This window comes from Gavialis gangeticus, unplaced genomic scaffold (assembly GCF_001723915.1).
Source record: "Gavialis gangeticus isolate Ggan-Ray unplaced genomic scaffold, GavGan_comp1, whole genome shotgun sequence".
Lineage (NCBI taxonomy): Eukaryota > Metazoa > Chordata > Crocodylia > Gavialidae > Gavialis > Gavialis gangeticus.
The window spans coordinates 67,246,581-67,259,309 of NW_017729033.1; the positions used below are offsets into that span (position 1 = coordinate 67,246,581).

The window sequence follows — 12,729 nt, forward strand, 5'->3', positions numbered from 1 at the left end:
TGTCTGTGCTGCAATCTGAAGTTAATTCAGTGTCTGTCTGCATAGGACACACTACTCCTATACCACACATGTAAGTGGAACTGTATCAGTGTGGTGCTACATGCAAACAAGTAAGCTCCACCACAAGGGTTACACTATTTCCAGTTCAGGAACTAGCACACACAGAGTGGGTACAGTGTTTCACAGGACAGCAGTGGCACGTCTCAGTGTGGCATTACCTTGCACCATAGAAAATAACTTTTCATTAGTATGTGCACTCAGTTTCATCCCTCCCTCTTCTGGGACAAAGTTTGTCTCCTATCTTCTTGGAAAATGCAGCCCACTAAATGCACTTATTCCCTACCCCTTTCCCCCAATCTGAATTGATCTAATGCAATCTGTAGGTTTTCAGCTCTCTAGATAGACAATCTAATCTCCAGACCTGCATGGATCTCAGCTTTCCTTCACCATTCTGAGATTCCTTGACAGCATGATTATTGTGGAAACCAGGCTGCTTGCAGGAACCCTTGATCAATGCTGCTTTCTTTGTGACGTTCCATAAAGTGTGGTTATATTAGTTATTGCTCCACTCTGCCCTATGGATTTCAGGAGAGGTATGCCCAGAGGAAACATGCTCCAGTTCACTTCGACACCCTCTAAAACCCAAAGATTGTCATGCTCATGAAGTTCTACAGGTCTTCCACAGGACATGGGAAAGCATACTGCATCTCTCAACTCTTATACGGTTCCCACATGTTCATTTTCCAGGTTCAGCCTTCCTTTTGTTTGCAATAGTAGACAAGCAGGGGACGTCTGGGCTTAGTTGATAAAACAGGAAAATTACAATCACGTAGAGAGAATAGAAAAGGTATTTCAACCACAGACTAATATAACAGAGGCACGCAGCTAAACAAATAGATTAAGCGAGAGATTTTTCTGGAAACACCATGCACATGATTCTGAGTCTGTCCCCTTCCCCTGAAAAACAAAATTCACTGGGTCACACTGAACAGTCATTTGCTTTCCCTTTTGCTCAGTACTGGCACCTCCCTGAAAACTGAACCCAGAGTATATCATAGCCAAGTCTGGAACCCAATTCAAACAATAATTTCTAGGCTTTGTCTATGGAAATATCTTGGTGATATCCTTTACAAAACTGCTTGCTGCTTTTCTTCATTTCCAATATGCTATGTTTGCCTGTGCAACACAGAACAGAAGGATATTCAGTAAGAATTTATAAAAGGGCCACTTTTTTGATAGATGTGTGTAGGAGGGAATCTATGGTGCCTAGAAAAATGAACTACTGGAATATGTGTTACAATGACAGCCCCATGTAGAAGAGAAAAAAAATATAGGGCCAAGTCCTATTTGTCATCCAAATGTGCACTTGGCTACCCATATAGATCACAATGAAGAAATGTGGCCAAGATTTGTAGCTCCAACTTTCAACAATCTATGCCAAATCTATTGGCCATTTGGGACACTGCAGTTGAAATGTGTTAGTTTATGTGATCAGCAGCACACAGGGGAAGTGATGTGATCAACAGCACACCAGGGAAGTGATATAGCTATCATGACTTTCCTTGATCTCCAGCTTGAATAACTAGGTACCCATACACAGCTGGATCAACTAGAGGTGGCCTTCAAAAAGCAAGGCTTGAACTTATATCCCAGATCCACAGTAAGAGACCTTATTACACCCCATATTGCAAACTTTCGTAGACTTAATATTAATTTAGGCCAGCAATGAAACCTACTAATAATGGCCATGAAAAGATCTGCTGGATATTTTACTCTGTGATCAAAAGGCAACCCTATAAATGACTTCAAGCCATATCCTTTCTACTAATCAAGCACATCACATCTCAGCCTTATCAAATGCCTGAACAAAGCACTAACATGTCTACTTCTGTCATGTGCTGTCACCTTAGCCTTAAAGATAAGTCACAAAAAATGAGGAGCTTGAGAACTTAACCACCTTCTGCATAAACAGCTTTTCTGGGACTTATGTAAGTGAGAATGGGATCACACTTATGTGTCTAAGACAGGGGTGTGCAATTATTTGGGGTGGAGGGCTGTTTACTGAGTTTTGGCAAACCATCGAGTGCCACATGACAGGCAGCCGGGGCAGATTAATATTTATTTTCTAAATTTTTTAGGGGTCCCAATGCCCTGGTGGGCCACATCTGGCCTGTGGGCTGCATTTTGCCCGCCCCTAGTCTAAGAGCATTTAGGAAGAATAGGTCTTAGAGGGACCAGCTATGCTTATTGTGGAAGGGTTACTGTGGGAACTGAGATTTCATTGGTTTTTCCATGGGCAATGAACAATCTCTCTTAGATAACATCAGTTAGTAAAGGTTTCAGTATATTTTCAGTATACTGAGGTCTTTTTTTTTTTTACCTTTCGCTTCCAACCATTTTCATATGTTATTTATAAGCTGGGTCTTATTTAAAAATAATTGTAGTATTACTAAAAAAAAAATGGTGGTGGTGAGTGGGAATTGAGGCAGGAGTATAGTTTAACTCGTCACTGAAACTGTACCCACATTTGCTCACACAAATTCACCTGCCAATTCTGAGCCCTTTAGATCCCTAGAAAATTTCTGTTGGGTTTTTTTTGTTTTGTTTCGTTTGTTTTTTGGGGTTTTTTGGTGTCTTTAAATTCAGAACGTTCATAACCTGCCAGTACTACTGACTGTGCTGCAGGCTGTTTACTGTTTCCAATTGCTTGACAATGAGATTAAAAATAATGAAAAACAACACTACTAACAATAATTTTCTCTTTTATGCTGTCCTTGTGTAATTTGAAAAGCTAGCTATGGTAATTTTTTTCATATGCTGTAAAACAAAAAATGTAGTGTAGTATACAATAAATTAGTCCTAGACTCACAATGAGTTTTTTCATATCAGATTTTGAATGCAAGCGTGCAGATATTAGAAGGTGCTTAAGAAATATCATTACAAATAAAAATAACATTCTGAGGTGATTCTAAAAATTCTTTTTCCAAAACAGAAGCATGGAAATTAATGTTTGAATTTCTATTAGTTTTCTATGGTTATTTTTTTCTTTTTAAAGTCTATCAAACCTGAGTAAGAATCACCAGGTAATCCAGGATATACATTCAGACGAAACTAATGCTGATGTTTTTTAACAATAAACTGAAACATCTGATTGAATGGCAAGAAATGGGTGGAGGAATTTGGAAAGAAAGGAAAGACAGCTGTTCCTAGTGCAGTGTTTAAAGCCATGCCTAAGAGAAATCATGCTTGTTTCTTGTCATTGGAATGGAAAGCAAAGATCATTATTTATAACTTTTAAAGCAAATGCTGAAGTTTACAAACAAACAGGAACACATTGTGCTAGAAATATTTAGTATCATATAATTATTTATGATCAGGCAATTTCAACCAGATTTGCTTTGTTTCCTTTGAGACTGAAAGTGATCATCTATTTCTCTCCGAGTATCTAATATTCTGATGTTCTGTGATAATGTGACTAATTTGGGGAACAAAGGGCTACAATTCCCAGAGATAAACTCAAAGATTGAGAACTGCTTTGGAGAATCACATGTGCATGCAGCACTTGTAATTCTGCACTGTGGTAGATACTATGGTTTTTCTAAGTGTGGCAGTTTTAGAATTTGCTTCATGGTAAAGAAAAAAAAGACATTAACTTCTTGTTAAACATAAGCAATAAAACGTAAAGGCTGCTTGTCAAATCCACTGAAATAATGATAATCGTATAAATTGCATCATAATAAGTTCTTTTAAATCATACCGAAATGATGTGATACATCCTATCACCTAGCAAATCAATATAACATGAGCTACTGTAACATGAGCTGATATAAATGCTACATTAGAAACTTGTTTCCGGCTCTGAAATCTTTTAAGTTCCAGCAGAGCTCGGAAGAAGGTGTGCTTTCTTTGCTTTGCCCTTCTTCCCTCACTTTTAAAAAAATATATTGATTCTGGTTCCAGCTTAGTTTAGAGAAGTTCCATGCTTGCTGTCGACTAGTTGTAGTCTGTAAGCATCCATCCTTCCAATGAGTACCAACAGAGTACAGAAAGCTGTTGGCACTACTTCATTCTGCCTATATAAGGGATGCAAGGACCAGTGGCTTAGGAATTTGCTATGCTAATCTGCTGCAACTGGGCATTAACCCACCCAAGAAAGATTCAGCTGCTTTCAGGCCCTTTAACCATGCAGCCAGGGAGCAGCTTAGAATCTAGCCCATTATTTTTGTAGTCCATTGCAAAGAACTTCAGGTAGCTGCATTGAAGGGGAGGAGGAAGAGGGGCTGTGCAAAGTTCTCTTGCTTTTTAAAAAAGTCTTCTTATATTCCACCCATTCTGATAAAAAGGGAAACTGAATGAGTACTCTTGCAGTTTTAAACTGTTCACTTTAAAGTGGCTCAAATTCTTTCCTGCTTGCATATTTTTAGTGCCAATCATTCAGAAAACTGCTTTTAGGATAGAGGACAGAGCAAGGCCTATACTTTATAATGTACCCGACCCCTGCTTAGAAAAGTTCTCTTTGATTTGCATCACATGGCTACTTTCTGAAGGAGCCAAGTCCTTTTTCTTAAAGCTGCACAGAAATGATGCACACATTCATTTTACCTAATTTTAGTGAAACTTGAAAAATACTGGTTTAAACACTTAGCCTGAATGAAAGTATTTATGGATTCACATTTTTGGTTAGGAGTCAATATAAAAGAGTATGAGAGAGAGAGAGAGAGAGAGAGAGAGAGAGAGAGAGAAGGAAATACCCAGTGAAAATTTAGAGTAAAAATGGAAGAAAGAGCAGGCAGAGCAAAAGCAAATAAGGAAGGAATATATCATGGAAAAGGCACCAGAGGAGGGGAGAATAAAGAATTCTAATGAAACATCGTGGGTCTGTTTCTCTCCTTAAGATTTCTTACATAAATGTAGTTAGGAAGAATTCCACTCAGGATAAATTTGGCACGAGTCAAGAGAAGAATTATCCTGTTGAACTTATTTGCTATACCCCAAGAGAACTCCTTCAAAAAGTACTTCATATATCTCAGACTCAACAAGCTTCACTCATCCTTAATTCAAAAAGTGAGAATGTTCTGTGCCACAGCACAGAAATAATACTTAGTAAAAACATATGGAGTTCCACAACTCCTTTGAATAACTTTTTTTATGCACAACTCCTTTGCATAACTCACCCTCAGAGGGAGGGATCTCTTTTCTTCTTCTAGCACTCTTTTTCCCATTACCTTTAGCTTAGTAGAGAAAAATCCCTTTCCAGCAGTGCCATAAAAACATTCAGAAAACAGGTACTACAATCATATTGGAGAACGCAGTGGTGGATCAAGGCAGTGCTGCTGGGAATCTTAGGGACTTTTAATAATCACTGTGCATAACCCCTGAAGTCAGTGCATGTTTCACTGCACAAATGCATGTCACTGCATTCTAGTCGTTTCCCATATCTTTTCTTCCCAATGGCAAGTTCTATGTAACCAGGACATACTGCTTGAATGGAGATGGTTCACTGCCATTTAAGGAAAGGAGGACAATTTTCTCACCCATTACTCTGTGATGAGTTAATTAATTAGCCCAATAAATTTGTTCTTTACAATGGGAAACTAGCACAGAGCTTTTTAAAAATAATAATTACTGGTTTCTTTTTTAAACTAGTTTCAAAAGAAGAAACCCTGCATTAAACGTTTTATAGTTTAGGAAACTACTACATAGCAGCAAAACTACATTAGACTTTCTGATTTTTCCATAGTGTCCTTGGATAGATACACCACCCAGTAGACCATGTTAAATGCTCCAAATGTAACAGGAAATAAAATGCGCGCATATTTGTCTATCTTACTGGTGCCAGAGTTGGAGACTGGAGGAGCAGGAGGAACTATAGCAGACGCCTTTACAGACACTCCCAAAGTATTAGCTGTGGTCTGAATCTGCTCCAGTCTAGATCCGAGCAAATGATGCATGGATGGAGATCCAGCTGTGGCATGCTGGGATATATATCCAGTTAAAATTGGGGTGGAGGGAGGAGCTGGAGGTGTAGCTCTTGCAGAAGCCAATGTTTCTGTTGCACTGGCACGACTGAAAGGGTTTGGACTTGATGCTGAAAGAGTGTGGAGTGTAATGTCAGAAGACCCCTGAGTTACAGTAGAAGGTTGGATGGAACTGTTTCCTGTGTCAGTTCGGTTCCCACCATCACCTTCCAACTGTACTGTGGCATTTGTTCTTTTCCTCACATTGGAATTGGCATCTGTATTCTGCAAAGTTTCAAGAAATAATATTAATCAATTTAATTTTAAAGCACTTAAACTGAAATAATGGAATCTTTTTAAACAAGACCTAATGTAATAACAGTCATGGATACTGAAGTTATCTTTGAGCGTAGCAATCAAAATACTGCATAGTTATGAACCTGGATTTAACTGTATATAAAAAAAACTGTCAGCAAGAAAACTCCTATAAGGCTAGGTGCAAGCATTCAAAAAGCCTGAGATGGAATCAATCTAAGTTATGCAGTTTTTGGTAAGCCGCATAGTTGAGATCAGTAGCAAGCAGAACACACATTTGGCCTTTGGTTGAGGCGGGTAGGGGGGGGGGGAGGAGCAAATCTTAGACCAGTTCTGCCATTTTTAAACCAGCCTCTGTGCGCCAAACTTCTGTTCTGTAATGGACTGATTTCTGATCACTTATACCAGTAAAAGTGTAATGTTTGTATCTGGCCATAGGCTATGTGTGGCCATAATACTAACATACCCGTATCTAAAACTATCAGCAGAAAGTAACATCAATTCAAGTTGGCTACATTAATGTAAGACTGTGGATAAGCCTGCCTTCTAACCATTGTAAAAAAGGAATGGGCCTTCCACTTGGGAGTGCACATTAGCTCTTACATTTGGATGCCCCATAGGGTTACAAGTTATCTGCGTCAGGCTAACTTGAATGAAATTGGGTTAAAGTTGCAAGAACTTGCTAAATGTCTATCACTACAGAAGCATGCAGCTGTAACAGTTACTCGGTATATCAATACCATTTGGTATTGATACAATTTTTACTTCTGTCTATAACCTAAAAATTGTTGTTTAAGCTTCCCTGTTGGGGGAGTAAGGGGAGCACAGTAATATTTTTAACTCCGGGATCAGATTCACTGGTGGGCTCTCACTGCTTTGATGATGTAAAACAGATCAAACCCAAACTTAATAGGCAGTCAGTTTATAGTGCTTTGGTATCAATGGTGTTGCATAAAGCACTTAGAGTACATCATGGAATCTGGCCTGTTTTCTACTGGTGTTGTCATTAAACTTTAAATATTTGTCCAGAAACAGTTGCCACACTGTGGCCTAAAGATATTGTAACACTGCACTCTCCTGGAGGCCATTGTGAGTGCTGGCAAATGCTGAGGTTTCCCTGATGACAGCATTCCACCTTTCACAGCAACTTTAAAATGACATTTTGCAACAAGACAAAAAAATAATGATTTAAAATAATTGTTATTTGAAAGACAAATGGCTGGAAACTATTCTTTATCTATGCCATGTGCCCTTTCACAGCATGTATTTCATCTTGGCAGCAGGTTGTAACTATTTTACATGAAACTAAATGGTCATTTTACTGAAAACAGAAGAAAGCTAAAAGCTTGTACATCTCCTTTCTTTTTAATAAAAATAAGCATTCAAATCTCAAAAATATCTAGCATTGAAATCTTTAACCGAGTGAAATGTAAGTTCATATCCCTTCACCAGATAATTAATCTCTATGTTGTAATAAACAAAAGCAAACCACTACCATTCTCATTTGTCAGCTAATAAAATCCAGCTAAAAGCAAAGATAGAGCACTGAACTGAGATTGAGAAGCAGAAACAAGGAGTTCTACACCAGATACAAGAGATCTCGAAAATCATGTGCCTATTTATTATCATTAAAAATGGACAAACTGCAGCAGAATCGATCATGGATGCCAATACCCTCATCTATGCCCATCCGAGTATGGAAAGCAGAATTGCAGCATATTTTGTAGACTATGACCACCTTGAAAATGAACTACCATTATATACTGCACTGCTCCTTACAAGGCACAAACATTAACTAATGACAATATTTAATTAACTATCACATCAGCAGCTTTCTTATGGGTCTGGCCATGACATCTCGTTGACTCTAACATTTCCCCACTATAATGGATTGGAAGACTTAATGTATGATACAATGTTTCCAGGATGAGGGAGACTATTTTTCACAGCAGCAAATAATAATTGTTTAGCTGCAGTCTGAATTGAAAGAAACTAGTCTGATTATTCACTTGAATAAAAGAACTGAATCTCCCTTTCTAGGCCAGATCAAAATTGACATCAGCCTAATATTCCAAAAATGGTGAAGAAAACAACTCAATAATCCTTCAAAACCTGGGAGAGGATATTAAAGTAAAACCTTAAGCATAAGCATAGTCCACTGTTATTAATGGGCATAGTCAACAGTTATTAATGAAGAAAAAATACCACAGGATGAAAAGATCTGGGAGAATTGTTGGACAAATTGTCAAAGTGTATAGCTCTTTCTAAATAAAGCAGGAAATTTGGAGAAATCTAAATTGGAGGAGACATTGTTCCACCTAAAACTAAACATGCAGCGCTCACTCTAACAAATATATAACTTCCTTAAGAAGGGCATTGTTATTCAAATGGAAGAATGGTTTTTTACCTGAGAGGAAAGCACTATTTTAAAATCTAAAGTTAGGCATTGCAATGGTCAGCATTATCTCTTTGTGCATCCAGCTCTAAGTGCCTTTAGAGCCTAAATCTCATTGACTTTCAATAAGATCTGGGCTTGAGGCCCAGGACTAGTTTTACAGGGATGGAGAGAAAGAACAGAGGAGGAACAAAAAGCAGTCTAACCAATTTCCACTAATGGGGAAGAGGGAGAAAAATGCAACCTCTCGCTGCTGAGCTCTTCCTGTTCTATCTGCATTGAATCACGTCCTCTGCCAAAAAACAAAGCAAACACAAACAAACAAAATAAAAAAAAAACCCTTTCTAGGTTCTGGCGAGAAGGAGGGATGGGGGGAGAGCTGCACCTACCTATTGCATCATATGTGATTACCTTTTCTTCCACAGGAGGCAGGAAAATGAGGAAAGTTGCTAGTCAGAGGGCGTTTCCTTCTTGACCCATTTGAAAATAACTCGAAGGCTGCAGCTTCTTCTCTCATGGCCAAACTACTTTCAGCAGAGGCCAAAATCCTGTTTCTAGCAGTAAAATTAGGAGATTTGGAGACACAGATATATGCAAAGCCTCAATTTATCTGAAGCTGCCACACATAGTATATGCCAGTTCAACTTTGATATATCTATCTCAGTCTCTATGGTTTTGAATCTCCCTTTTCTACTGCCAGTCGATAATCACCTTATTTATTTATTCCATATTGCTACATCTTGAAATGAATGAATTTATTGTGTAAAAACAAGAGAAAACGATAGTTCCTGAAAAAACACTACTGTTTCAATCAGAAATAGAGACTATAAGTTACTATTCCTTATATGCATCAGCACACACTGGTGTGCAATGTGGCTACATTGAGATTGCATGATTGGGACCCATGAAAAACAAAGCCAGTTTTGAGATCTCTACATTAAAATTAAAATAGTACATTTAAGTATAAATTTGCTATGACAATACTGTAGGTAATACCTTGCAGCCTATAAACATACATCAACTGAAGGCCAGTGAAGCTTAAATAAACGGAAGTCACTAAAAAATGTTGTGGGCGCAGCTACACAAGATGCTTTACTCAAGCTTAGAGCTAATTACAGCACAGTCAGTCAGCATCACTATCTATAGGTGCAGATGCTTACTGTGCAATAATTTGCTCTAATTGCAAGTGCTGGCTATGAAACGTGAAAGCTTCGACAGTGTCTCTTGCACAAAAATGCAAGACAGGGACTGGGGCAAGACAGTTGTAGTACCAAGCCTGCCACAAAGAATATCAAATTCCATTAATGGCTTGCAATCCATTAGGTGTAAGAGAGAGAGGAGCTTGTGGTATCTAATACCAGACCTATACCACAAAATAATAAGAGCAATGGTTCTTCTAAAAGGAAAATTGTTAGCAGAGACGTGACACTCATTACATGTGTCTCTCCAAGCTAAGCAAGCCAGAGAAAAAGGCTGAGCCAGTGTAACTAAAGAAGGCAAGGAAACTACATATATATTTCAACTGAACTAGCAACTAAAGAAGAAAAAAGGCTAAATATATTTTTCAAGCAAAACCAGTAAAAGGTGCATTGAATACAGGAAAAATGTCCTATACCTGACATCCTCACACTTCCCAAAACAGGCATCCAATATCTAAGGCGTCACAAATGTCTCAACCATTCAATGTATGTCTGGAGTTTGGTAAATCACCTGTACAAGCTACTGCAAACTTGCTCCATTGGTAAACAAATACCCCAAAACAGGTCCAGTAACCAATGCCTCTAGGTATCCTGTTTGACCTCTCAAGGCCCATCACATTTAACTTCAGTGGCTGCAAAAAACACAAGCCTTCACACCTAAACAAATCCAAAAACAGGACCCAGGCAATTTAACAATGGTAATATGATGGTCACTCTTTTCCTCCCTGTTTTGTTCGGCCTTTAATCGGCCAACCATCAAGGAAAAATGCTTTGAAGCTATATAATTAAAACAGTATAAAAAGCAAGACAAAACTGCCAGCAAGGTGTGCAGTTTAGAAAAGATCAAGAAGCCACACTGTACCCGGCCCATGAGTGATTCTTAAAGCACTAGGTTTGAAAAAAAACACTTTTAAGTGCAACAGCGAGTAAATTTGCTACCTGCAAATACAAGTAGCAAATTTACTCGAGATTACTTGCTGTGCAGTAGTGCACATGTGGAAGTCTGACCAAGAGCAAATGTGCTCCCGATCATCTGGGCAGCAGGAAATTGCTCCCTGCCCCGGGAGCTGCCTGCTGTCGAGGTGAGCTCTGCCACCAGAACCAAAGCTTCACAATTGTGGCGCTGGGAGATCCTTATCTTCCAGCTTGAGCCCTGCAGTTTGGGGGGCCCTGGCTGGGAGACCCTTAACAAAACAAGCAGGAAAAGGGTGACCATCATATTACAATTGTTATATTGCCTGAGTCCTGTTTTTGGATTTGTTTAGGTGTGAAGACTTGTGTTTTTCGCAGCCACTGCAATTTAATGTGATGGGCCTTGGAGGGTCAAACAGGATACCTAGAGGCATTGGTTACCTGACCTGTCTTTGTGTATTTGTTGATCAATGGAGAAAATTTGCATAGCTTGTACCAGTGATGGTTTATTTACAAAACCCCAACTGCAGGCTCAGGTGATTGTGGAATACAGGCTGGGAGCTCCCTGTTGCTAGGGCAGGGGGGCATTGTACTCCCCTGGGCTCTGGTGGTACAGCCTGTCCCAGCAGCAAACAGCTCCCAAGGGTACAGAGTAATGTCCCAGCTCCTGCCAGGACACAGCTGTCCCCTAGCCCTGGGCTAGCACCCTGGGCTGCAGAGCCCCAGTGCAGGGCCACAGGGAGCAGGAGCAATCTGTTGCTAGGAGCAGCAAATCTTTTCCTGTGTCCCTGCATGTGTAGAAGTGTGGTAGTTTGCTCTAGAGTAGTTCACCATAGAATAAACTGTTCCAAGATTATTTACATGTGTAGATTATTTGCATATTGTTTGCACATGGCTACCAAGTTCACCCCTGAAACATGGAAGATGCCAAATTTTAGCCAATTTCGGATTTTCAACTTCACTGTAGACCAACATGAAAGTTTTGGGGTTTTTTGTTCTTTTTTTTACCTCCCTGCCTGCCATCTGACACCTCCAGGGAAGGAATGCTACCTGATCAACACATCAAAGAGCTACTCAACACAGCTCACAAAGACACTATCATGGACCCAGAGGGACAGACTTCCATCTTCAGCTCCCTCTGTGCAAAAATGAAGTTTAATTCCTACCGACAGGGACTTTTTTCCATCTTGTACCATCTACACTTTTCCCAGACCCTGACAAAGGGATGAAGCTTGCAGAAAAGGACAATTTTCTTGCCATTTTCCAGCTGGTTTAATTAAAGGTATCATTCTGGAACCAGGAGTTCTAGTTTTTTGTATGTCTTTTTGCACATGTAGATACACCCTGTGAAAACCAATGATTCCATGTTGCAGAATGGTTGATCCTAGACTTCAAAGAAGTGGGATCTGTTTCTATTTTATGCACTACTCTGTTAGTTCATGATTTGGGCTCTTTCTTGAGTGAAATTCACCTACAGTACAGAAAGCCAGTATATCATCTGTACAATGTCTTCACCCCTAAATGGGATGAGAAGACAACTGAAGCCATTACACAGCCATTCTCCTCCAAGTACCACAGAAACATTTTGCATGCTAGTCTTTATAGGTTAGTATGGGAAGCCATAATGTGGCAGTCTAACATTTTGATCAGCAACAGCATAAATGCATCAGATCTAGAACCACATGTATAAAAGGCATAGCAGGGCCGCAGTCCCCACTACCCCAGCTCAGAGGCTGGGGCTAAGAATGTGGGGAGTGAGAATATGGGAAGCACAGATGCACTGGGTTCAGGATGAGGTTTGGATTTTGCTTTGCCATTCCCTCTGCCCTTTACCAGCAGGGAGTCTATTTATTTGAGTTTTATGCAGATGGAAAGAATTTTTTTCCCTTATGAGTAATGTTCCGCATTCTTGGTTTGTATTTTTTTTTTTTTTTTTTTTTTTTTTTAATTT

At 39.3% G+C, this 12,729-nt stretch overlaps 1 protein-coding gene across 1 annotated transcript in view; it reads right to left on the bottom strand.

Annotated features, from left to right (window-relative positions):
• Positions 1-5,157: 5,157 nt before the first annotated feature.
• GABRA4 (gamma-aminobutyric acid type A receptor alpha4 subunit) overlaps positions 5,158-12,729 on the bottom strand; it is a 113,439-nt gene continuing 105,867 nt past the window's right edge. Inside the window, exon 9 of the mRNA XM_019526622.1 lies at positions 5,158-6,242. Within this exon, the coding sequence (XP_019382167.1) occupies positions 5,712-6,242 (531 nt within the window). The 3' untranslated portion in view covers positions 5,158-5,711. The remainder of the gene's footprint in view (positions 6,243-12,729) is intronic.